This window comes from Lissotriton vulgaris, chromosome 7 (genome assembly GCF_964263255.1).
Source record: "Lissotriton vulgaris chromosome 7, aLisVul1.2, whole genome shotgun sequence".
Classification (NCBI taxonomy): Eukaryota; Metazoa; Chordata; class Amphibia; order Caudata; family Salamandridae; genus Lissotriton; species Lissotriton vulgaris.
In genome coordinates this window covers 592,240,297-592,264,285 of record NC_141695.1, presented here as the reverse complement: position 1 = coordinate 592,264,285, position 23,989 = coordinate 592,240,297, and the positions used below count along the sequence as shown (strand labels likewise).

At 46.4% G+C, this 23,989-nt stretch overlaps 1 protein-coding gene across 1 annotated transcript in view; it reads right to left on the bottom strand.

Annotated features, from left to right (window-relative positions):
• The window catches only part of UBE2O (ubiquitin conjugating enzyme E2 O), a 620,140-nt gene that overhangs the window by 364,532 nt on the left and 231,619 nt on the right, over positions 1 to 23,989 (bottom strand). Inside the window, exon 7 of the mRNA XM_086930688.1 lies at positions 346 to 455. Coding sequence (XP_086786814.1) covers positions 346 to 455 — 110 coding nt within the window. The remainder of the gene's footprint in view (positions 1 to 345; positions 456 to 23,989) is intronic.

The window sequence follows — 23,989 nt, the reverse complement described above, 5'->3', positions numbered from 1 at the left end:
ACGACAGACGCAGAGCCGCAGACAGCGCCTACCGACGCGCAGGGGTACTGCTACGCAAAACTTTCCGGATCCAGTCTGATGCATGGGGATATTCTAAGGTAAGGAATCCAACACTAAAGTGTATCTTTCAGATCATTCTATCAAACAATAGTACAGAAACCTACATCATAGGAGAGCAAAAGGGTTTTACACTAACAAAGCAAAATTGCACACGTCTGGAATCTAAAACCTGGAAATTCGAACGGCCCCAAAAAAAAAAAAAAAATCAGCCTGATGAAAACCCATAATCAAGACATGCTTGCAATATGAAGAGCAGCCAGATGGGACTCTAAATATCCTCCTCACCTGGGCAGTTCCTCCAGGCTGATAACAGAAGATGGAGGACTCATGGTTTCTGCTCCTCCAGGGCAGAAACTTTTGGTTATCCATGTCACTTTCAGTTCTGTCACCTGCACCTGCAAGACCACAATAAATAATACAACTGTTCAGTTGGTCATATAAATGTTTCCTTTTTCTTTGCATCTATTTCATTCTGATATATTGAAGGTCATAAGGCAAAGAAAGATATACCTGTTATCTTAGTAAGTCATGGATACTCTTTAAATATCTAAATAGTAGAAAATATCCACACCTGTGCAATACCAATAATACCAATTTTCTTCAGTTTGAAAAATACAATAAAGAAAACACCTTCAGAAGTCGCCTTTTTTATCCTAAGTTTTAAAAAAATGTAGCATAAAAAAATAACCCTCAAATCAGACACAAAGTGCACATACTCAAAAGAATAGTGTTTTCCATTACTAAAAGGGAAAAATAAAAGATGGGAGCCTGTACCACAAGTTGTAATTGAGTTCCAACAATGCACATTTGAAGATTTTAGAGGCTGCGCTGTTTCTTCATGCTCTGCAAGGTCTTTTTGGCAGGTCATGTTCAACGGAAAACAGTCTAAAGAAGGAAAATGCTACTTACCCAGTATGCATCTGTTCTTGGCATATACAGCTGTGGTCTAGTGTTGGGTCGGGATGTTTGCACTTTGTTTTTCTTCTAAGAAGTCTTTCCAGTCACGAGGTAGGCGACTCCTCCTTTCAGCAATAGTGCGCATGGGCATCGACTCCATTGTTAGATTGTTTTCCCGCAGAGGGTGATGATGAACTTAATAAGAGTAGTAAAAAGAAGCTGTCCATGTATCTAAGTAAGATGCTACTTCAACAGATAAGGGTACCCGTGGAGGCGGTTGGGCGCACATGACTACAGCTCTATATGCTAAGAACAGATGCAAACTGGGTAAGTAGCATTTTCTGTTCGAGGCATATGAGTTGTAGATCATATGCTGTGCATAGACTATTTAGCAGTTATCTTCCAAAGCGGTGGCTAACATGAATCTGTTGCAGTGGTCTGAAATAGTGTACGCAAAACTGCCTGGCCCGTTCTAGCTTGCTGTCTTGCTAACACGATTTACAAAAAGGGGGTGGTGATGAACAGAGTGTCTGAGTTAAACAGACCACTCTTACCCAGTCCAAAGATCAGGGCTTGATCCATCACCGTTATTTATCTCACTGCCCCATCCCAGTTCAGAACCTGGCTATATGCAAATCAGTCTGTCCCTGGCCCAGTGCATCATGGGAACAGGGCAGACTAAACTACCAAGCCAATTCTTCACCAGAAAGGAGACAAGCTACCGGGGACCGGTTTCTGGCATTTCAGCCTTCTTCGGCCCGGCTTGCTTGAATCCTGATGGAGCAGTGAGAAAGGGACTCATGTCTGAGTATACCCTGCCACACCTATAGTGGCCAAAAACGATTTACAAAAAGGGGGTGGTGATGAACAGAGTGTCTGAGTTAAACAGACCACTCTTACCCAGTCCAAAGATCAGGGCTTGATCCATCACCGTTATTTATCTCACTGCCCCATCCCAGTTCAGAACCTGGCTATATGCAAATCAGTCTGTCCCTCCAACGGTGTTGGATCTAGCCCTGATCTCTTGACTGGGTGAGAGCTTTCTGCTTAATTCAGAGACTCTGTCCCTCACCACCCCTTGTTGTAAATATTTTTGTCCACCCTAAGCGTGGAAGGGTATTCTCAGATGTGAGACCCTTGCTCATTGCACCATCAGGATTCAAGCAAACCGGGCCGAAGACGGCTGTAATGCCAGAAACCGGTCCCCGGGAGCTTGTTTCCTTCCCAGTGTAAGAATTGGCTTTTGTAGTTTGGTTTGCCCTGTTCCCATCATGCACTGGGACAGGAACAGACTAATTTGCATACAGCCAGGTTCTGAAACTGGGATGGTGCAGTGAGCTAAAAAACGGTGTTGGATCTAGCCCTGATCTCTTGACTGGGTGAGAGCTTTCTGCTTAATTCAGAGACTCTGTCCCTCACCACCCCTTGTTGTAAATATTTTTGTCCACCCTAAGCGTGGAAGGGTATTCTCAGATGTGAGACCCTTGCTCATTGCACCATCAGGATTCAAGCAAACCGGGCCGAAGACGGCTGTAATGCCAGAAACCGGTCCCCGGGAGCTTGTTTCCTTCCCAGTGTAAGAATTGGCTTTTGTAGTTTGGTTTGCCCTGTTCCCATCATGCACTGGGACAGGAACAGACTAATTTGCATACAGCCAGGTTCTGAAACTGGGATGGTGCAGTGAGCTAAAAAACGGTGTTGGATCTAGCCCTGATCTCTTGACTGGGTGAGAGCTTTCTGCTTAATTCAGAGACTCTGTCCCTCACCACCCCTTGTTGTAAATATTTTTGTCCACCCTAAGCGTGGAAGGGTATTCTCAGATGTGAGACCCTTGCTCATTGCACCATCAGGATTCAAGCAAACCGGGCCGAAGACGGCTGTAATGCCAGAAACCGGTCCCCGGGAGCTTGTTTCCTTCCCAGTGTAAGAATTGGCTTTTGTAGTTTGGTTTGCCCTGTTCCCATCATGCACTGGGACAGGAACAGACTAATTTGCATACAGCCAGGTTCTGAAACTGGGATGGTGCAGTGAGCTAAAAAACGGTGTTGGATCTAGCCCTGATCTCTTGACTGGGTGAGAGCTTTCTGCTTAATTCAGAGACTCTGTCCCTCACCACCCCTTGTTGTAAATATTTTTGTCCACCCTAAGCGTGGAAGGGTATTCTCAGATGTGAGACCCTTGCTCATTGCACCATCAGGATTCAAGCAAACCGGGCCGAAGACGGCTGTAATGCCAGAAACCGGTCCCCGGGAGCTTGTTTCCTTCCCAGTGTAAGAATTGGCTTTTGTAGTTTGGTTTGCCCTGTTCCCATCATGCACTGGGACAGGAACAGACTAATTTGCATACAGCCAGGTTCTGAAACTGGGATGGTGCAGTGAGCTAAAAAACGGTGTTGGATCTAGCCCTGATCTCTTGACTGGGTGAGAGCTTTCTGCTTAATTCAGAGACTCTGTCCCTCACCACCCCTTGTTGTAAATATTTTTGTCCACCCTAAGCGTGGAAGGGTATTCTCAGATGTGAGACCCTTGCTCATTGCACCATCAGGATTCAAGCAAACCGGGCCGAAGACGGCTGTAATGCCAGAAACCGGTCCCCGGGAGCTTGTTTCCTTCCCAGTGTAAGAATTGGCTTTTGTAGTTTGGTTTGCCCTGTTCCCATCATGCACTGGGACAGGAACAGACTAATTTGCATACAGCCAGGTTCTGAAACTGGGATGGTGCAGTGAGCTAAAAAACGGTGTTGGATCTAGCCCTGATCTCTTGACTGGGTGAGAGCTTTCTGCTTAATTCAGAGACTCTGTCCCTCACCACCCCTTGTTGTAAATATTTTTGTCCACCCTAAGCGTGGAAGGGTATTCTCAGATGTGAGACCCTTGCTCATTGCACCATCAGGATTCAAGCAAACCGGGCCGAAGACGGCTGTAATGCCAGAAACCGGTCCCCGGGAGCTTGTTTCCTTCCCAGTGTAAGAATTGGCTTTTGTAGTTTGGTTTGCCCTGTTCCCATCATGCACTGGGACAGGAACAGACTAATTTGCATACAGCCAGGTTCTGAAACTGGGATGGTGCAGTGAGCTAAAAAACGGTGTTGGATCTAGCCCTGATCTCTTGACTGGGTGAGAGCTTTCTGCTTAATTCAGAGACTCTGTCCCTCACCACCCCTTGTTGTAAATATTTTTGTCCACCCTAAGCGTGGAAGGGTATTCTCAGATGTGAGACCCTTGCTCATTGCACCATCAGGATTCAAGCAAACCGGGCCGAAGACGGCTGTAATGCCAGAAACCGGTCCCCGGGAGCTTGTTTCCTTCCCAGTGTAAGAATTGGCTTTTGTAGTTTGGTTTGCCCTGTTCCCATCATGCACTGGGACAGGAACAGACTAATTTGCATACAGCCAGGTTCTGAAACTGGGATGGTGCAGTGAGCTAAAAAACGGTGTTGGATCTAGCCCTGATCTCTTGACTGGGTGAGAGCTTTCTGCTTAATTCAGAGACTCTGTCCCTCACCACCCCTTGTTGTAAATATTTTTGTCCACCCTAAGCGTGGAAGGGTATTCTCAGATGTGAGACCCTTGCTCATTGCACCATCAGGATTCAAGCAAACCGGGCCGAAGACGGCTGTAATGCCAGAAACCGGTCCCCGGGAGCTTGTTTCCTTCCCAGTGTAAGAATTGGCTTTTGTAGTTTGGTTTGCCCTGTTCCCATCATGCACTGGGACAGGAACAGACTAATTTGCATACAGCCAGGTTCTGAAACTGGGATGGTGCAGTGAGCTAAAAAACGGTGTTGGATCTAGCCCTGATCTCTTGACTGGGTGAGAGCTTTCTGCTTAATTCAGAGACTCTGTCCCTCACCACCCCTTGTTGTAAATAGTCTTGCTAACACATCTACACAATAGGGTTTTGTGTATGTGTGAGGTGTAGACTATGTTGCAGCTTTGCATATGTCATCTATGGGTATATTTCCTAAGAATGCCATAGAATTACCCCAGTTTGCATGTAGTGTGCTCTAGGGGAAACTTAACATTTGTTTAGCTTTTGCATAGCATATTTCAATGCACTTGACTATCCACCTTGCAATACCCGATTCGGTTATGGGATTACCTTTGTGTGGTGGAGCAAAAGCGACACAAAGTGGATTTGTGTTACAAAAAGGTTTTATCCTTTGTGTAATAAAGCAATCCTCTCTTCACATCTAATGTGTGTAGGGCATGTTCAACCACTGAATCTGGTTGAGGGAAGAAGAAAGGTAACTCAACCGATTGGTTGATATGAAAAGCAGAAATTACTTTAGGAAGGAATTTAGGATTAGTGCGAAGACCCACATTTATTTGGCGCATTTATAAAACATTTTCTTCTATAGTTAATAGCTGAAGCGCACCCACTCTTCTGAGTGATCTGATAGCAATGAGGAAAGCAGCTTTTCATGTGTGAAATTGCAGTTCTAATTTGTGCAATGGCTCAAAGGGTGGACCCATTAGTCTAGTGTGAACAATATTGAGATTCGATACAGGAGCAGGTGGACATCGAGGGAATGACTAGTCCCTCCATAAAGGCTTTTAGAACAGGCACTCTAAAAATTATAGATTATGTCTATTCTGGAGGTATGCAGCTATTACCGCCAGATATAAGTGTATGGAAGTGGACGCTAAATTGAAATGTTGTAGATGTAACAACTAACATATCATGTTTTGTACAGAAGCATCAAGTGGGTTGATTTGGTTGTTATTACAGTATATCACAAACCGCTTCCACTTTGCTGCACAGCAGGCTCTTGTGGTAGGACATCAAGCCTCTTTGCTAAAATTCATGCAGTCTGGCGGTACATTACGATAGCCAAACCCCAAGACTTCAGGAGCCAGATCATCAGATTGAGTTTTCTGGGGTCCAGATGTCTTACGTCTCCGTGGCTCTGTGTGAGAAGATTGGGTGTAAGACGTAGTTTCTGGTGAGGAACTACTGAGAGTTCCAATAGGGTTGTAAACCAAGGTTGACGTGCCCATGTGGGAGCAACTAGGATTAGTGTCAGGGACGCTTGGTTAAGTTTCTGAACCACTAATGGAATGAGTGGGAGAGGCAGAAAAGCATAAGCAAATATCCCTGACCAATTCATCCATAGTGCATGGCCTTTGGACAATGGGTGTGGATACATGGACATGAAGTTTAGCCTTTTTGGTATGTGGTGAACAGGTCTATGTGAGGGACTATCAAGTGTAAAAGTATGGAAGGAGGACCGAAAGGTGGAGTTCCCATTCATGTATTGGCTGTCTTTGTGTGCTAGGGGGATCTGCAATCTTGTTGTTGACTTCTGGGAGGTGTTCCACTAGGAGATAAAGTTTGTGGTTAATGGCCCACCTCCAGATGTGTTGGGCTAAGTGGGACAGTTGGAGAGAGTGTGTCCCCCTCTGTTTTTGTAGGTAATACATGGCTAACTTGCTGTCTGTACGAATTAGGACAGCTTTGCCCTCTAGGTGAGTTTGAAACGCCTTAAGTGCTAGGAATATTGCAAGCAGCCCTAGATGATTGATGTGGAGCAACTTCGGTTGTTGGATCCACAAGCCTTGCACTGTGTGCTGTTGTAGATGAGCTCCCCAGCCAGTGCGGGACAAGTCGCTGTCAGTATTATCTGTGGAACGGGTCTATGAACAGCCGTCAATTGATAAATTCTTTGTGTTCCACCACTGCAGAGAGCGAGGAGTACGGGCGCTTACCAACACTAGATAGGTCAATAGACCTTGTGACTGGTTCCACTGACTGGCTAAGCATTCTTGAATTGGATGCATGATGCAGGATGACATCATTCCCAGTAGCTGCATGTAAGTTCGAGCTGGAATCCAATGGTTGGATTGAAAGCGGAAAACTAAAGCCTGAATATTTAGAATTCTGTCTAAGCTGAGAAAAGCAAGAGTTTTTTGAGTATCTATTGTGGCTCCTAGGTAGTCCTTTGTATTGGTTGGTTGGTGATGAGACGTTGGCTCATTGATCGAACCCTAGTTGATGCAGTAAGCGAATGGTTCTGAAAGTGTGCTGCAGACATTGTTGGTACGTGTTGGCTTTGATGAGCCATTCGTCTAAGTACGGCAAGACGTGGATGCTTTGTCTCCTTAGGTGAGCAGCTACTACCGCTAGACACTTTGTGAAAATTCTGGGGGAAGTGGTGACACCAAATGGAAGTACCCTGAACTGGGAATGTTGACCCTCTACCATAAACCTGAGGAATTTGCGATGAGCAGGGTGAATTGGTATATGAAAGTAAGCGTCTTTTAGATCTAGTGTAGATAGAAAATCGCCTTTCTGTAGTAGACGAAGTACCTATTGAAGTGTCACCACGTGGAAATTGCCTGACAATGTACAGGTGGAGTTCTCTTAGATTTAAAAATGGTCTGGGAGAGCCGTCTTTTTGGGGAATTAGAAAATAAAAGGAGTATACCTCCGACCCATGATGGTGGGGCGGCACAGGCTCTATTGCCCCTTTTAGAAGTAGAGTCTGAATCTCTTGTTTGAGGAGGTAAAGATGGTCTGGTGATAGTTTGTGGGGCTTTGGTGGAATATTTGGAGGCGTGTTGATAAATTCCAGGCAGTACCCAGAACGGATAATTTGGAGTACCCAACTGTCTGTTATTGAGAAGCTACCCTTTTCCCAGAAGCTTCAATACGTTTTCATTCCTTATCAGGAGGTGGAGCCTCTCCCGTTGTCGGGGAGTTGGCTCTTACTTGCATTGGACACAAGCAGGGAGTCTAGTGGCACTTGTCCCTTTATATATATATATATATACTGGGTCCAATGGTGCTGGCTTGTACTTCTTGTCCACTCTATGGGTAAGAATACGAGCTCTGACTGGGTCCTTAAAAAGGTCATCTACACGACTGACCATTCCTTAAGCAAGGGTAGTGTATGTGATGACTTCTGTGTGGTACTAAGGGTTTCAAAGAGGAAATCCTCTTCAAATTACTCCTTATGAAGCTGCACATCAGGGTAGTTGGCAGCTCTACCCAGGAACTCAATGTAGCCTACACTATCATCTGGTGGAGAGGGTTTGGTAGGGTACAGGTTGGGATCATTGTCCGTGGGCCAATTAGTGTTATAATAGTCCCATGGGTATTGTAATGGCCGATCTTCATCTCTATACTGATCATCATCTCCATCATCCTGGTTGTCAGGTGTATGTGGTGGTGAATGTTCAAGTGAAATTGGTTGAAACGGAGGGGAAAGTGGTGATGAAGGTAGAATAGGTGGAGGAAGAGGAGGAGGGGAAGGGTTAGTTCCAACAAATCTCTTCTTCAAAGGGATGTGATATTCTTCTTGTAAATCAGCCATTCTTTTTAGAGTCACTTTGGTGGTGATATGGCCAGGCTATGGAGGGATATACAAAATCCTTTGTTTCGGATCCGGTTTTCAATTGGGGCATCAAAACTGGGCTTAGTAGTGGTTTTCTGCACTTCTGTCTGTTTTGGCGCTAAAATTTTCGGTGCCAGAGTCAACATGGATCGGACAATTTTTTCAGGGACAAATGGTGGGGGTAGGTGCCAGACTTGTGTTTCAACCCTGAAGGTCTGGGCTCCAAACTCTGTTTGGAGGGAGTCTTTTCGGAGCCGGAAGGCATTTGGTAGGCTTCGGTGCCGATCCGGAGGGCAAGGCATCAGAAGTGTGATCTCAGTGCCGACCACGCCTCGAGGGCACGGGTTGACCAGAGACTTCTTTTTAATTGAAATGGTTTCTTGGGATGAAGGGGGAGCTGTACTCCTGGTACGTTGACCATGTGGGATGTCCTACTCTTGGACGGATTCGAATTCTGAGATGGCAACCGTCTCCTGCTCCTCCTCGGTTCCCATAACCTCGCTGGCCTCTCCGTCCAATGTTGACCAAAGATGTCCAGAATGGAGCTTGTGTGCTGGCTCTGCATGTCGCGACCTTGAGCCCGACAGTCACAAAGTGGAGCGTAAAGTCTGGCACGAGTCACAGTCCGGTTCTCTGTGTTCAGGGGACAGGTGCAGATTACACACTTTGTGGGAGTCGGTGCGCGCATATTTCGCGTGACAGAGGGCAGAATTTTAAGGGAGTTTGTTCCATCGACTACAGGTCGACTTGATTCTGGTAGGCCCGACGGCCTTCCATGAACTTTCAGTTCGAAAGATTATATAAGTAATTACGATACGAGATGGAGGGAGTCTCGATCGAAATCAATAATGTCGAGGGTGAGTATCTTGCGCACTGAAAAGAAAATGAAGTAACAGTGTTGAACTGGAGCGCAACGATAAATGTCCAAACCCGATGGCAGAAAAAAACAATTTAACAATGGAGTCGATGCCCATGCGCACTATCATTTAAAGGAGTGGTCACCTACCTTGTGACTGTAAAGACTTCTTCAAAGAAAAACAAAGTGCAAACTTCCGGACCCAACACTAGATGGCAATCTATGCACAGCATATGATATACAGCTCATATCCCTAGAACCTGAAGTTACAAAAAGATTCTATTCTGTTTTTGTACCATGAGGAAGTTAGTATGGAGGACAGCTAGGACTATAGGCATGTAGTTTTTCCTTCTGTGTCATGGGATTCTCCCAGAAAGCCATAAACAGTGGAAAAGAGTGGAACATTGCCTCGAAGGTTGGAACAAAGCACATTGAATGGAAAAAGATCACAATTCCTGCAAAACGGATTCAAAGGTACGCTTTATCAACTAGGGGACTGGTCTTGGTGACTAAATCAATACAGCGGTGCTTAGCAAATGTATGAACAGACTCCTAAATGACTGCCCTGCGGTGTCTGATACAACAGCATACCAATGAAAGTAACTGCTCTTCCTCTGGTACAATGAGAATTAGCTTTGACAAGTAAACCCTTGCCAAACAAGGTCACGTGATTTGTGAAAAACCATGCTGGGTGCTCCCACCATGCTGCACTAATGAAATCTCGAGTCCAGGCATACAACAGAGCATTTTTACACAGCAGCACCATGTAGCACAATTAAAGATGCTAAATAATTGTAACGCTGTGGCAGTAACCACTGGGTAGTTAAAGTTGGAATAGTGTTTCCATAGTAGAAGCCTTTTTACTTTTGCACAGTTCTTCACAAATCGTTACAAGAAAAAAATATTTTTCACCTCAGCTCCCCACTAATTTTTCCATAGGAAATTAAGACACAGCTATAGCCCTAACAGCTGAATGAATTTACACCAATTTTGGCAGAAAGCTAGATATTGGTGCAGAAATAGTGCTTTTTGCGTTTAAGGGTAAATCAGCTCAGTAGTTTGAGTAGTCAAGCCTCAAAAACCTTTTATATTTCAAGCCGCAGAGGAGCTGCGAGAAGAAAGATCTTGAATGGCAGCCATCTTAGGATTTGGGATTCAGTCCGAGCCCTTAAAAAAAAAAAACTTTAAAAATAAATAGAAAGTATTGAGATGCATAAGGAAATGGAAGGTCTATAGACATTAATGCGATCAGCAATTTAATAAACTTTGAATACTGTTGAAGAGTGTTTGATGATTATTTACCTTACAATATCGTCAGATGAGATATATAATAGGTGCATCTTAAGTCAACTGTTACACATTAGCCACTGATAAGGAATGCACAATCCAGTCCTATGCACAACCCTCTGTAGTCTGTAAAAATTCCAAACATTCTTTAAGTGAGCAGAATCACACCTGTGGTTCTGAACCGGTGGTTCAGAAACTCGTGAAGGTCCACAAATGCTACTCAGGGGGTCCACGACTGTGTAGAAATTTCATATTAACAGATTAATAACTAGTATTTCAATAAAGCAGCAACATTCTTCATTGAACATTTTTAAATGTCCTGTATATGTGAAAGAATTTGGAATTGGAGGATTCATTGGAGCAATGCAAGTGCATCAAACAGAATTTAGTATGGACGATGAATGGTCTCAATTGAATTTAGAAAAGCTCCAACCTCCAAATCAAAATTTTGATTCTTTTTACATTTGTTTGCGAATAAAATAAAATGTTTCATCATCTGTGTATTTGGTTGATGAATACTGGTTTCTGTATTAGTAGAGCATCATTTTGCATTTCCAATCATTGAAAATGCGTAAGACAGGGTCCTCTGCTTCCAGCAAGGACTCAGTGGGGGTCCCTGGATTCCAATAATTTCAGCAATGAACCATTTGAAAACCACCTATACAATACACATTTCCTCAACATGGTTTAATGTCTCAGAATTTTAACATAATTATTGTGATGAGGGGCACACTCCCTTCTGCTTATTGAGTGCTATGCAGGCCTAGTGATCTGCCTATCTCCCTGTAGTGTGATCACATGAAACAAATTCAGGGAAAATTGGCCCGCAAACTTCCTCTATACACTGCCCTTGGTATTTTTAACATACAAAAATATCCTTCAATTACATCCCAAAAAATGTTTATAAATCAATCAAGTACTCCTGTGCTATTATGTATTCATATTTTCTGGTTATTACATCACTATTAAAACTCCATGTAAAATGAAATAGTCACATTACATTGATAACCAATATGACATAACATGTGCATGTCAATTACATATGACGCAACTATAATTTTACAATATATTATTTTTTCATAAATTATGGGGTCAGTCCTTTCAATGACTGTCATTGCCCACCCTATGCATTTTAGGACCAAACGTCCCTTCATCAGGGGCCACTAAAGAACAAGAAGCAAACAAAATATCAGTTTTATTTTAAATCACCACAAAATGTTCAAGAAAGAAAACTACACCACGCTCCACAAACTTCTCTTGCTTTGTCATGCAGAGAGTACCAAACCCGTTGTGTGGACCTCAATTTCACCAAATGTGAAAGCCAGCAATATATTTTTAATCTCTTGTTGTCACCCTTTTGTGCGACACCTTCATTTCTTGTATCGATGTGAAAACATGCAATATGTATTAGCCAACTACTCACACTGTCAGATCAGAATTTGCTGAAATGACAGTGTACTGCAAGTTACCGGCAGAACTCACACATGGGGTGTACCAACGTTTTTCTTATAAAAGTGTGTTTTTTCACTTTGTATACAATGAAACCTGATTAAACATGCTGTTTTAGCCATGGTTACCCAAAAGGTTATGTGTGATGTTCTAATAGATTTACCTTCATATCGTGAATATCACTATCCTTGATGACAATTTTTTTCTCTCTCTGTAGTAAACAAAAAGCTTAGATCAAATATCTGCAGGTAACCCATGCTAACAATTATATCCACTATAGTCAACCCCAATTACCTTCGACTCCAGGATATCATTGCCGATAGACTCGCCACCGCTGTTCAACGAGTTCAGCAAACGTCGTAAACCCATCACGCACAGGACGCTCTATATCATGCCGGTGCATGCGCGGATTCAAACAAATACAATGAACTTCCAAGGAATCGGGCGAACCGATCAAGGACCAATGGAGGCGATCTTTCAAGTACAGCTATCGCTCTATGTAGTGCTTACTCATAGTTCGCGTGATTATTGTCTACCCGTAGGTGATATTACTGCAGATCATATCACTTAATATGGGCATATGGTGTAATATCCATCATACTTTTATGGGAGATTTACCCAATTTATATACCAGATCAACCAAGCATCCAAGTCAACGATATACTCCTGTGGAGTCAAATACCAGTGGCCCTCTTAAAACAGTAAACGGAAACATAAATACAACAACAAATAAAATTGTATATCCAAAGAACCACCTCATTCTTCAAAGAAATTACAGTGTTATCAGGAATCACTAGTGTTGTCAGTCCAAATTCTTAATCGGGTAAAGAGAAAAATATTACAGTGATTTTCCCCATTAATTCTTTGAATAATTTAAATAGAGTATATATTCATTAACTGTGGGTTTTGCATGGAACTGTACATTGTTTAATGGCTATGCATGATAATGCTTTTCTACCGACCACTGTCTTAAGTTAATCTGTGGTACGATAACTCTAACATCTGATGCTTGCATGTTTAAGCAATCGAGCTCCAACTACAAGAAGCAGCCCATATCTAGTTTGTCATTCAAGCCCAATGGGGTCAAAGTTTTGAATTTTTTGATCCAGTAAGCTCTCTCTTCGTAGTAATGTTTTGTTGGGGTCTCCTCCAGCTCTGGTTGATACAATGTCTAGAACTAGAAACAGCAGTGGTGTGTCTATCATGGCGCTGTTCAATCCAATGACTTACCAGGTTAGAATTTTTATTCTCGGATGGAATGATACTTTTGTGCTCTGTTATCCTGGTTTTAACTTTCCTTTCTGTTTTGCCTACGTATAATAGGCCACAAGGGCATTTGATGCAGTAGATAACGTTGGTGGTGTACAAATCAGCTGAATGATTGAGTGTTACTATTTCGCCAGTCCTTGGATGAGTGATGTTGCTAACTATTACATTATTGAAGTGTACACAGTTCTGACATTTACGCATGCCCATTGTTGGACGCTGGTCATGTTGAATGTTTGTTTTTAACAGTCCCTTGCTGTTTTGAGACCTAGTGTATGCAAAAGGAAAATGCTACTTACCCTTTGAGCATCTGTTCTTGGCATGTAGAGCTGTAGAATCTCATGCTATGCATAGATCTTCATCTAGTGTTGGGTCTGGATGTTTGCACTCCTCCTTTAGGTGACAGTGGGCACGGTCATTGACTCCACCTTCCGATTGTTTTTCGCAGAGGGTGAGAGAATGGAGTAGTAGTAGAGAATAGAGATGTCCATGCGTATGTATAATGACAAGAGAACTACAGCAGCTACAGGTACCTGGGGAGGTGGGTGGGTGCATGAGATTTTACAGCTCTACATGCCAAGAACAGATGCATACTGGATAAGTAGCATTTTCCGTTCAAGATATGGGAGCTGTAGATTCAATGCTATGCATAGACTATACAGCAGTCTCCCCAAGTGATGGCTATCCTGCAACTTATGGAGTTGTCTGAAACAGAGTTTTAAGTACTGCTTGGCCCACATTAGCTTGTTGTCTGGCAAACACATCTGCACAATAGTGATTGGTGAATGTGTGTGGTGTGGACCATGTAGCAGCTTTGCAGATGTCAGTGATAGGGATGCTCCCTAAGAAAGCCATGGCAGCCCCTAGCTTACGAGTGGAATGTGCTCTGTAGGTACTGTTGGAGTCCTTTTGGCTTTTGCATAGCAAATCTGAATACATATAAGGATCCAACAAGCAATAACTAATTTTGATATAGGACTGCACTTGTGAGGTGATGCAAAAGCGACAGGAGTGGTTTGGTCTTACAAAAAGATTTTGTGCTCTCAGTGTAATACAACAGTGCTCTTCTAACATCTAAGGTGTGAGGAGCTCGTTCTACAACAGAACCAGGTTGAGGGAAGAAAACATGTAATTAAACCGACTGATTTATGTGAAATGCAGATACCACCTTAGGTAGGAATTTGTGATTGGTACAAAGAACTACTACCTTTGTGTAGTTGGAAAAAAGGTTCTTCTATGGTTAGTGCCTGTAGTTCACCCACTTTCCTTAATGAAGAGATTGCAATGAGGAAAGCGGTTTTCCAAGTGAGGACCTGTAGTTAACATTTGTGCATAGGTTCAAATGGTGGGCCCATTAACCTTGTGAGGACTATATTAGGATTCCACACTGGGGCAGGTGGAAGTCTTGGTGGGATAGCTTTTTTTAGTCCGTCTATAAATGCTTTGATTACAGGCACTCTAAAGAGTGATAAATGTTGTCTATTTTGAAGAAAGGCTGCTATTGTAGCGAGATGCAGTCTGCTGGATGTATGGGCCAACGCGAACTGCTGCAAATGTAACAGGTAGTAGATAATGTTTTGTATAGAAGCATCAACAGGGTTGATGTTATCTATATTGCAATTGATAACAAATCTCTTCCATTTGGCTGCGTAGCAGGCTCTTGTGGTCGGCCTTCTGGCCTCCTTAATAATGTTCATACAGGCTGGTGGAAGGTTCAGTTAACCAAACTATGACTTTAGGAGCTAGATAGCAAGGTTCAATTTTGTTTATATTTTTGTTTTTATACAGTTTTATATAGCGCAAACTTGACCCAAATCGGGTATCAGAGCGCTTTACATAGCACAAGTTGCATTACATGAGGACACATTTGGGATCTGGGTGTTTGATTTCTCCATAGCTCTGTGTGAAAAGACTGGGAGTTAAATGTAATTTTTGATGCAATACTAGAGAGCGTTTCAACAGGGTTGTGAACCAGGGTTGACGTGCCCTTGGAGCTACTAGGATTAGTGTGGTAGACGTTTGCCTGAGTTTCTGAAACACTGCTGGAATGAGTGGGAGAGGCGAAATAGAGTAAGCAAATATCCCTGCCCAGCTCATCCATAGAGCATTGCCTTTGGATAAAGGGTGTGGGTACCTGGAGGCAGAGATTTGGTATTTTGCGTTTTGGGGTGCTGCAAACAGATCTATGTGAGGGACTCCCCAAGCTTGGAAGTATGGGAGGAGAACTTGAGGATGAAGTTCCCATTTGTGTATTTTATACCTCTGCCTGCTGAGGAGGTCAGCAATCCTAGGAAGTGCGCTAGGTGATAGATTTTGAGGTGAATAGCCCACCTCCAGATGTCTTGGGCTAAGTGTGACAGCTTGAGAGTGTGTCCCCCCCACCCTCTGTTTTTGTATGTAATACATAGCTGTGATGGAGTAGTTTCTGTCCTGTAACTCCAGTTCTGTAGTAGGGGTATCTCTGTTATAGTCATAATCTAGTGAATAGTCCCGCCCATGTGCGTGGACCCCGGCAATCAAAAATAATCTTAAGTTGTCAAAATAATGCAGAAACTGCAAAGACACTTAAGAGAGAATTTAAAGACAAATAATGCAGCCTATATCCACAGGCTACACTGTCCAGTACTTCAACTAGAAATTCCACCAAAAAAACACCACACACAGTACAGCCTGCTAGTTTCTACCATAGAGAAACCTGCCTCCCCCAGTCAAAGACTCAGGAATGATAGAGAGGAAGGTAGGGACAGACAAGCCCCATAGGCTGCCATTATGTGGCTTAAATAGGATACTGTGCCTTTAAGAGAACTTTCCAGAACTTCTCCCAGTATCCCAGAATGCATAGCAGGTCCCTCTACTTTCAGTTCTTTTTGAAGGCGAAGCACGCCAGACCTGTCGCATTCCTTACATGATGAGAAATCTCCACCGGGGAGGAGGGCGGGCGCTTATGACTATAACAGAGATACCCCTACTACAGAACTGGAGTTACAGGACAGAAACTACTCCTTCTGTAGTAGGGGATCTCTGTGTATAGTCATAATCTAGTGAATAGAATGGCAAGACCATCCCCACAACAAAGCGGCGGTGGAGAATAAATGCATAATGCCACTATTGTGCGAACAAATTCCGCAGCGAAGCCTGTCCAACCTGAGCGTCTGCCCTGGCGTCAGTGTCCAGGCAGTAATGCTTAGCAAAGGTATGAACCGACTTCCAAGTGGCTGCCTTGCAGATCTCAGCAATCGGCACGTTACGGAGCAGAGCCGTCGTGGCAGCTTTGCCCCTGATGGAATGAGCCTTAGGCTTACCTCCTAAGGTCTTATTAGCCTTCTGATAACACAATTGTATGCAGGACACAATCCACCTAGAGATGGACTGCTTCGAGGTCGCAAGACCCGTCCTGACCGACCCATAATTGATGAACAACTGGTCAGACCTACGAATATCCTTGGTTTTATCCAGATCAAATTTCAACACCCTCCTAACATCCAGGGAATGGAGAGACCTCTCAGCTGGGGACGAAGGGTTCTGAAAAAACGTAGGCAAAGTTATAGTCTGGTTGACATGAAAATCAGAAATAACCTTGCGAAGAAATTTAGGGTGAGTACGCATAACAACCTTAGCAGCATGAAATACAGTATAAGGTTCATTACAACACAACGCCTGAATTTCACTCACCCTGCGGGCCGATGTAATGGCCACGAGGAACGCCGCCTTCCAGGACAGGTGCTGCAACGAAGCCTTATGAATAGGCTCAAAAGGCTCCTTCATCAATCTGGACAGCACCACATTCAACTCCCAGGAAGGCGAGGGAAGCCTGACAGGGGGGGAATACTTTCTTCAAACCTTCCAGAAAATCTTTGATCACAGGGATCTGGAAAAAGGAAGTCTGTGAAGGGCATTTCCTGTAGGCAGTCAACGCAGCAAGATGTACCTTAATGGAATGGACATTAAGGCCAGACTGCGCCAAATGTAAAAGGTAAGGAAGGATGACGTCTTCCTTGCAGGTCGTAGGATCATGGTTCTTAGACTGGCACCAGATACAAAACCGCTTCCACTTGTAAGCATATGAAGTCCGAGTGGAAGGTCTCTTAGACTCCTTCAGTATGTCCATGCAATCATCGGGCAGATTCAGATGGCCATATTGCACTATCTCAGGAGCCATGCCGCCAAACTCAAAGACGAGAGGTTGGGGTGTAACATCCGTCCCCCGAACTTCGTGAGAAGGTCCGGCCTGCACGGCAACCGAATGTGAGGAAGGAGAGACCGGTGAAGTAGGTCCGTGAACCACCACTGCCTGGGCCACTCCGGGGCGATGAGTATCATCCGAGCTCTGGACCGGGCCAGCTTGATGAGCACCGCCGGTATCAGGGGAGTGGGAGGAAAGGCGTACAGAAAGCTGTTCGTCCAGTTGATCCATAACGCATTCCCCAGAGTCCCTTGTTGGAAGTATCTGGAGGCGAAGTCTCTGCACTTGCTGTTTTCGGCGGTGGCGAACAAATCTACGTCTGGAGTTCCCCACCTTGCGAAGACTTCTCCTAGTACTTCGTCGTTTATGACCCATTCGTGGTTTTCCTGGAGCAGTCTGCTCAGTGCGTCTGCCTGAACATTCTGCACACCTGGGAGATGGGTGGCCGTTATCGTCAGTCCTCTGGCCAGGAGCCAGTGCCAGATCGTCTGCGCCTCCTGTGACAGAGTGCGTGATCTCGAGCCCCCCTGCTTGTTGAGGTAATACATCGTGGTGGTGTTGTCTGTACAAGCAGGGAGTTGGTCTGGAAGGACAGGAGAAAGGCCTTCAGCGCCAAGTGAACAGCCCTGAGTTCCAGGAAATTGATGTGATACGTGGCCTCCATTGGTGACCACGTGCCTTGAATCTGTAGAGTCCCAGAGTGCGCTCCCCATCCCAGAAGAGACGCATCCGTCACGACAGTCTGCGTGGGAATGTCCTTGTGAAAGGGAACCCCTATGAGGAGATTCTCCGCCGAACACCACCACTTCAGAGACTGAAGAGCATGCAGCGACAGGCGAATCTTGTCATCCCCAAGATCCTCTCCTCTGATCCCACTGGTCCTCCAAGCACTCCTGCAGAGGTCTCATGTGCAGCCGTGCGTGTGGCGTCAGGAAGATACAAGAGGCCATCGATCCCAGTAGAGAAGACACCGTCCTCACTGATGTAGATGGAGTCGTCATAAGAGCCTGAGCCTTCCGAAGGAGTGATAATCGTCGCTCTTCCGAAGGAGACACGCTTGCTGACAGCGTATTGATGGAGGCTCCCAAGTACTGTATGCATTGGACCAGAGTCGGAACAGACTTGGCCATGTTGATGTGCAGCCCCAGCTTGTTCAAGAGAACGCACGTCTTCTGGAAGTGTGCTCGCGCTTCCGAGAAGGAGGATGCCTTGATCAACCAATCGTCCAAGTACGGGTAGACGAACACCTTGTTCTTCCTCAGGTGTGCTGCTACCAGCGCCATGCATTTCGAGAATGTTCTCGGCGCAGACTTCAGTCTGAATGGGAGTACTGTGTATTGATAGTGATTGGTGCCGACTTGGAACCGCAGGAACTTCCTGTGTTTGTGTGCAATGGGCACATGGAAGTAAGCATCCTGTAGGTCTATAGCGCATAGCCAGTCTCCCTGTTGCAACTGAGGGTAAATCTGATGCAACGACAGCATGCAAAACTTTTCTCTGCGAATCCATTTGTTTGCCTGTCGCAAGTCCAGAATGGGCCTGAACTCGTTCTTGTCCTTCTTGCGAACCAGAAAGAACCGGGAGTACAGACCTCTTCCTCTCTGAGACCGAGGTACATCTTCTATCGCCCTTTTCCTCAACAGGATATCCGCTTCCGCCTGAAGCTCGCGCAGCTGAAACTGCGAGCTGACCGGGGGAATAGCTGGAGGAGGGCTGGTGAACCGAAGACTGTATCCATTGCAAACAATATTCAGCACCCACTTGTCCTGAGTAATTTTTCTCCACTCTGCCAGAAAAAATTGAATGCTTCCCCCTACCGGAGTGGGTAACAGATCCGGGGGAAGTAGGTTCCTAGGGCCTAGACCCCGCCTGGCCCTTGGGCGCTGGGGCCGACTGCTGGCCTCCCCTGCCCTTCTGGCGCTTCTGGAACGGCTTACGGAACTGGTGTTGCTGTTGCGATTGTCCCGAAGCCTGTCCCCGGCCTTGTCCGCCGAACCGCCGCTGGAATGGGCGTTACTGCTTCTTGGTCTCCTTAGGCTTCTCCAGGCCTACAGCCGTCAGCGTCTCGGCCTCCGCCTTCATGCGGGCCATCTCGTCGTCCGCATGCTTCCCGAAGAGGGTCTCACCGGAGAACGGTAGATTGGCTACCCTCTGCTGAGCATCCGGCTTCAGGGACGTAAGCCGGAGCCATGCGTGGCGCCGTTGGTTGACTCCGTGGCAAAATCCGTGAGCAGCCAACAGGGAAGAGTCCGCTGCCGCGCTGATAATCTGGTTTGCCACCAGCATCCCCTCACTCAGTACTTCCACGAAGTCTTCCCGCTGCTCCCGAGGTAAATGCTCCGCAAAGCGCTCGAGGGAGTCCCAGAGGGCACGGTCGTATCGGCCCAACAGTGCCGTGGCACTCGCCGCTTTCATGGAGGTAGCGGAAGTGCCACAGACTTTCCTCCCCGCCGAATCCATCCACCTTGACTCCTTATCCGGGGGAACCGTGGAGGACGGAGTGGTGGCATGCTGCTTGCGGGCTGCCGTCACAATGACCGAGTCAGGAGGAGGTTCCGTTCTTAAAAAGGCCGGATCTGAATCGGGGGCCCGGTACTTCTTCAGTAATCTTGAAGGGGCCGCCTTCGTCACCGCAGGGGTGAGAAACAGGGCCATTGCCGGTTCTTCCAGGCCCGGCACCAGGGGCAGGAGACGACGAGACAGATGTTTCTGATGTAAAGTCTCAAAAATGACTGATGTCTTCGGAGTGGGCACCGTCAGGGATATGCCCAACTTCGCCGCGCCCCGTAAAAGGACGTCATGGAATGCCACCAGGTCATCTATCGGGGATACTCTCGTGTCCGGTGACCCCGATAGGGTGGGAGAATAGTCCCTGGTCCCCGAGGACCTCGTTTGTGAGCGAGACTCGCGCCTCCTACGGCGGTGTCTCGACCTCGTGGATGATCTCCGTCGCGATCTCTCCTTCCTCCCAGAGCGAGAACGAGATCTGCCTGCACGTGGACGCTCCTTCGGTTCACGTGGAGGGGTCTTCCTCGGTTCCTCACGGGGTTTCGTCGGTTCCTCACGGGGTTTCGGTTTCGGGGTCCCCTTAGGAGGAACAGGTAGGGACGGCAAGGAAGTGGACCTCGGAGGAGGAACCTTCGGCTGCAGGGTGGGCCCATGTGGAGGGACCGGAGGTGGAGGAGGGTCTCCTGAAGGCAGTGGTGGTTTGGGCGGAGGATCCTCCTTAGGAACAGGAGGAGGAGTCGGAGTCCTGGGCCGAGAAGGTGTGTATACCTCTGAGTACACCGAGCCCGGTGACCCTTTCGGCGAAGGGTGCGGAGAGCCAATCCCATCAGCAGGTGACCGCTTCCTCTTGCGTCCTCCGCTCGAAGCAGCGTGACTCCTGGGACTAGAATCCCTCTTGCGCCGTTTTGGAGAGGCTGACCGACTCCTAGACGCTGACCGCTGTCTGCTGGGCGCAGAGCGACGCTTCTCCGGCGTCGAACGACGCTTCCTTGACTCCGGCGTCGATCGCCGTCTCCTCGGCGTCGACCCTCTCGTCCTCGGCGTCGACCCACGACTCCTCGACTTCGACCTCCTCTTCCGTGACGTCGTACGCCGTCTTCTCGACGTCGAGCGTTCCGTCTTAGACGACGAACGTCGCCGTCTTCACGATGCTCTCGACGTCGAGGAGCCCCTCGACGTCGACCGGTGCCTTGACGTCGATCGACGGTGTCGCCTCGACGGCGAGCGTCGGTGCCGCTTTGACGGCGAGCGCCGGTGCCTGTCACTTTGCCTTCGGCGTCGGTATGAAGACCTCGACGTCGACGAAGACGATGACATCGACTTCGACGGCGGCTTCTCCTTCGACGTCGAGTCGTCAGGTCGTCTCGACCCGGAGCCCCGGGGAGAAGGGGAGCACACCGCCGTCATCCCTCTCGACGTAGTCGTCGATGCAATCGACGTCGACGGAGACCGGGACCGTTTGCCGGACTTCCTGCCCCTGGGGAGCCCCCCAGGGGCCTCAGCAGAGGCAGAGGGAACCTTCCCAGCCTGCCCAGACCCACCTGCAGCCTGCAGACGCCTCTCCTCCAGGCCAGCCAGCCTGATCTTCAATCTGTCCCTCAGAGTCCGAGCAGAAAGCTGCTGGCAGATGACGCAATCCTCAGGGACATGATCTTCTGGGAGGCACACGATGCAGACATCATGGGGGTCAGTCTTGGCCTTCTTCCTCCCACATGCTGGGCACTTAACAAAAAGGCCAGGCATTTTAGAGCCCTAAAACGCCTAAAACATCACAAAACAGGAGAAGAGAACGCCAAGAAGTAAACTGCAACACTTTTAGAAGTCAAAAGTGCCAGAAAATTCCAATAAACCCTTGAAAAAGGGAGAGCTCAATGCCAGGGTCCTGTAAGCAGGAGCCGGAAAAAAGAACTGAAAGTAGAGGGACCTGCTACGCATTCTGGGATACTGGGAGAAGTTCTGGAAAGTTCTCTTAAAGGCACAGTATCCTATTTAAGCCACATAATGGCAGCCTATGTGGCTTGTCTGTCCCTACCTTCCTCTCTGACCTGCCAGTCAAAGACTCAGGAATGATAAAGACTCAGGCAGGTTTCTCTATGGTAGAAACTAGCAGGCTGTACTGTGTGTGGTGTTTTTTTGGTGGAATTTCTAGTTGAAGTACTGGACAGTGTAGCCTGTGGATATAGGCTGCATTATTTGTCTTTAAATTCTCTCTTAAGTGTCTTTGCAGTTTCTGCATTATTTTGACAACTTAAGAGATTATTTTTGATTGCCGGGGTCCACGCACATGGGCGGGACTATTCACTAGATTATGACTATACACAGAGATCCCCTACTACAGAAGTTGTTGGTTCGAATCAGAACAGCTTTGTCCGACAGGTGATCTTGAAATGCTTTGAGAGCTAGAAAGATTGCCATCTACTCTAAATGATTGATGTGGAGCATAGTTTGCTGTGGACTCCATAGGCCTTGTACTGTGTGTTGCTGAAGATGAGCTCCCCAGCCAGTAAGGGAAGCGTCGGATGTTAGTACTGTCTGTGGAACCGGTTCATATGAAAGGCCGTCCTTTTGACAGATTTTGTGTGTTACACCACTGATGAGAAAGAGGAGTACGGCCACTTACCAACACTAGAATGGTTTATAGACCATAAGACTTGTTCCACTGACTGGCTAAGCATTCCTGAAGTGGACGCATGTGCAACCCGACATGGGAAACAATCATGATGCAAGATGCCATCATTCCCAGCAGTTGCATATAAACGCGAGCGGGAAGTGATTGATTGGTCTTAAACTGAAGAACTAACACCTGAATGTTTCGAATTCTGGCCACGTTGGGAAACGCCAGAGCATTTTGTGTATCTAAAGTGGCTCCTAGGTAGTTCTGAGTTTGGCTGGCTGCAGATGTGATTTTAACATATGGACTGTAAACCCCAGATGGTAAAGTAACAGAATGGTTTTAGAAGTAGGCTTGAAGCATTGTTGGTACGTACTTGCTTTGATGAGTCAGTCGCCTAGGTACAGGAGGACATGAATGCTTTGTCTTCTCAGATGAGCAGCTACTACCGCCAGGCACTTTGTGAAGACTCTGGGGGCAGTGATGACTCTGGGGGCAGTAGGGACTCCAATGAGAGTACTCTAAACCGGTAATGTTGACCTGCTACCACAAACATGAGGAATTTGCGGTGAGCAGGGTGGATTGGAATATGAAAGTAGGTGTCCTTTAAGTCTAGAGTAGACAAAAAGTCGCCTTTTTTCAAAAGAGGTAGAAATTGTTGAAGTGTTACGATGTGGAAATGGTCTGACTGAATGTAAAAGATGTTGTTATCTGAAATCTAATATTGGTCTGAGAGAGCTGTCCTTTTTTGGATTAGAAAGTAAAAGGAATACACGCCCGACCCTTGGTGGCGTAGTGGTACAGGCTCAAACGCCTTTTAGTAGTAGGGACTGCACCTCTTGTTTGATGAGGTGTAGATGATCTGGTGAAAGTATGTGTGACTTTGGGGGAATGTTTCGAGGAGTGTTGATGAACTCCAGGCAGTAACCAGAACGGATAATCTGTAGAACCTATCTGTTATCGACTGCCACTTTGGAAGGAAATCTGATAGTCTTCCCCCGACAGGTGTTAAGTGGTCGGTGGAAATATTGGCAAGTCACTGCTTTGTATTGGAGGGGGAGGTACGTGTGCTAGAACCTCTACCTCTGCCTTTGCCATTGTTCCCTCTGTAACCCCCTCTGAATTATTTTCAGAGCCTGAGAGTTGGTTATTGCTTTTATAGGTGGCTGCAGTTTCCGAGGTAGTATTTTTGGACCCTGCCTGATAGAAAGAGTGCCAAGAGGAACCACAGCCTTGTGAATACCGAACGGCTCCCATAGATTTAGCCACTTCAATATCTTTCTTGATCTTTTCGGGTGAAGAATCTATGACTGGCCCAACAAGGTGTTCTTTATCACAAAGGTGTTTTCAATATCGAGGTCTGAACCTCCGGTTGGAACTCCGATTTAGTTAGCCAGCCGTGTCTTTAGAAAGGACACTAGTGTTTACCACTCTGGCAGATGTGTCAGCAGCATTTAGGGAGCACCTAATTTGGTTGTTTGAACTTAATTGTCCCTCACGCACCAGGTCTTGTGCTTTAGATTTATGTTCTTGGGGTAGA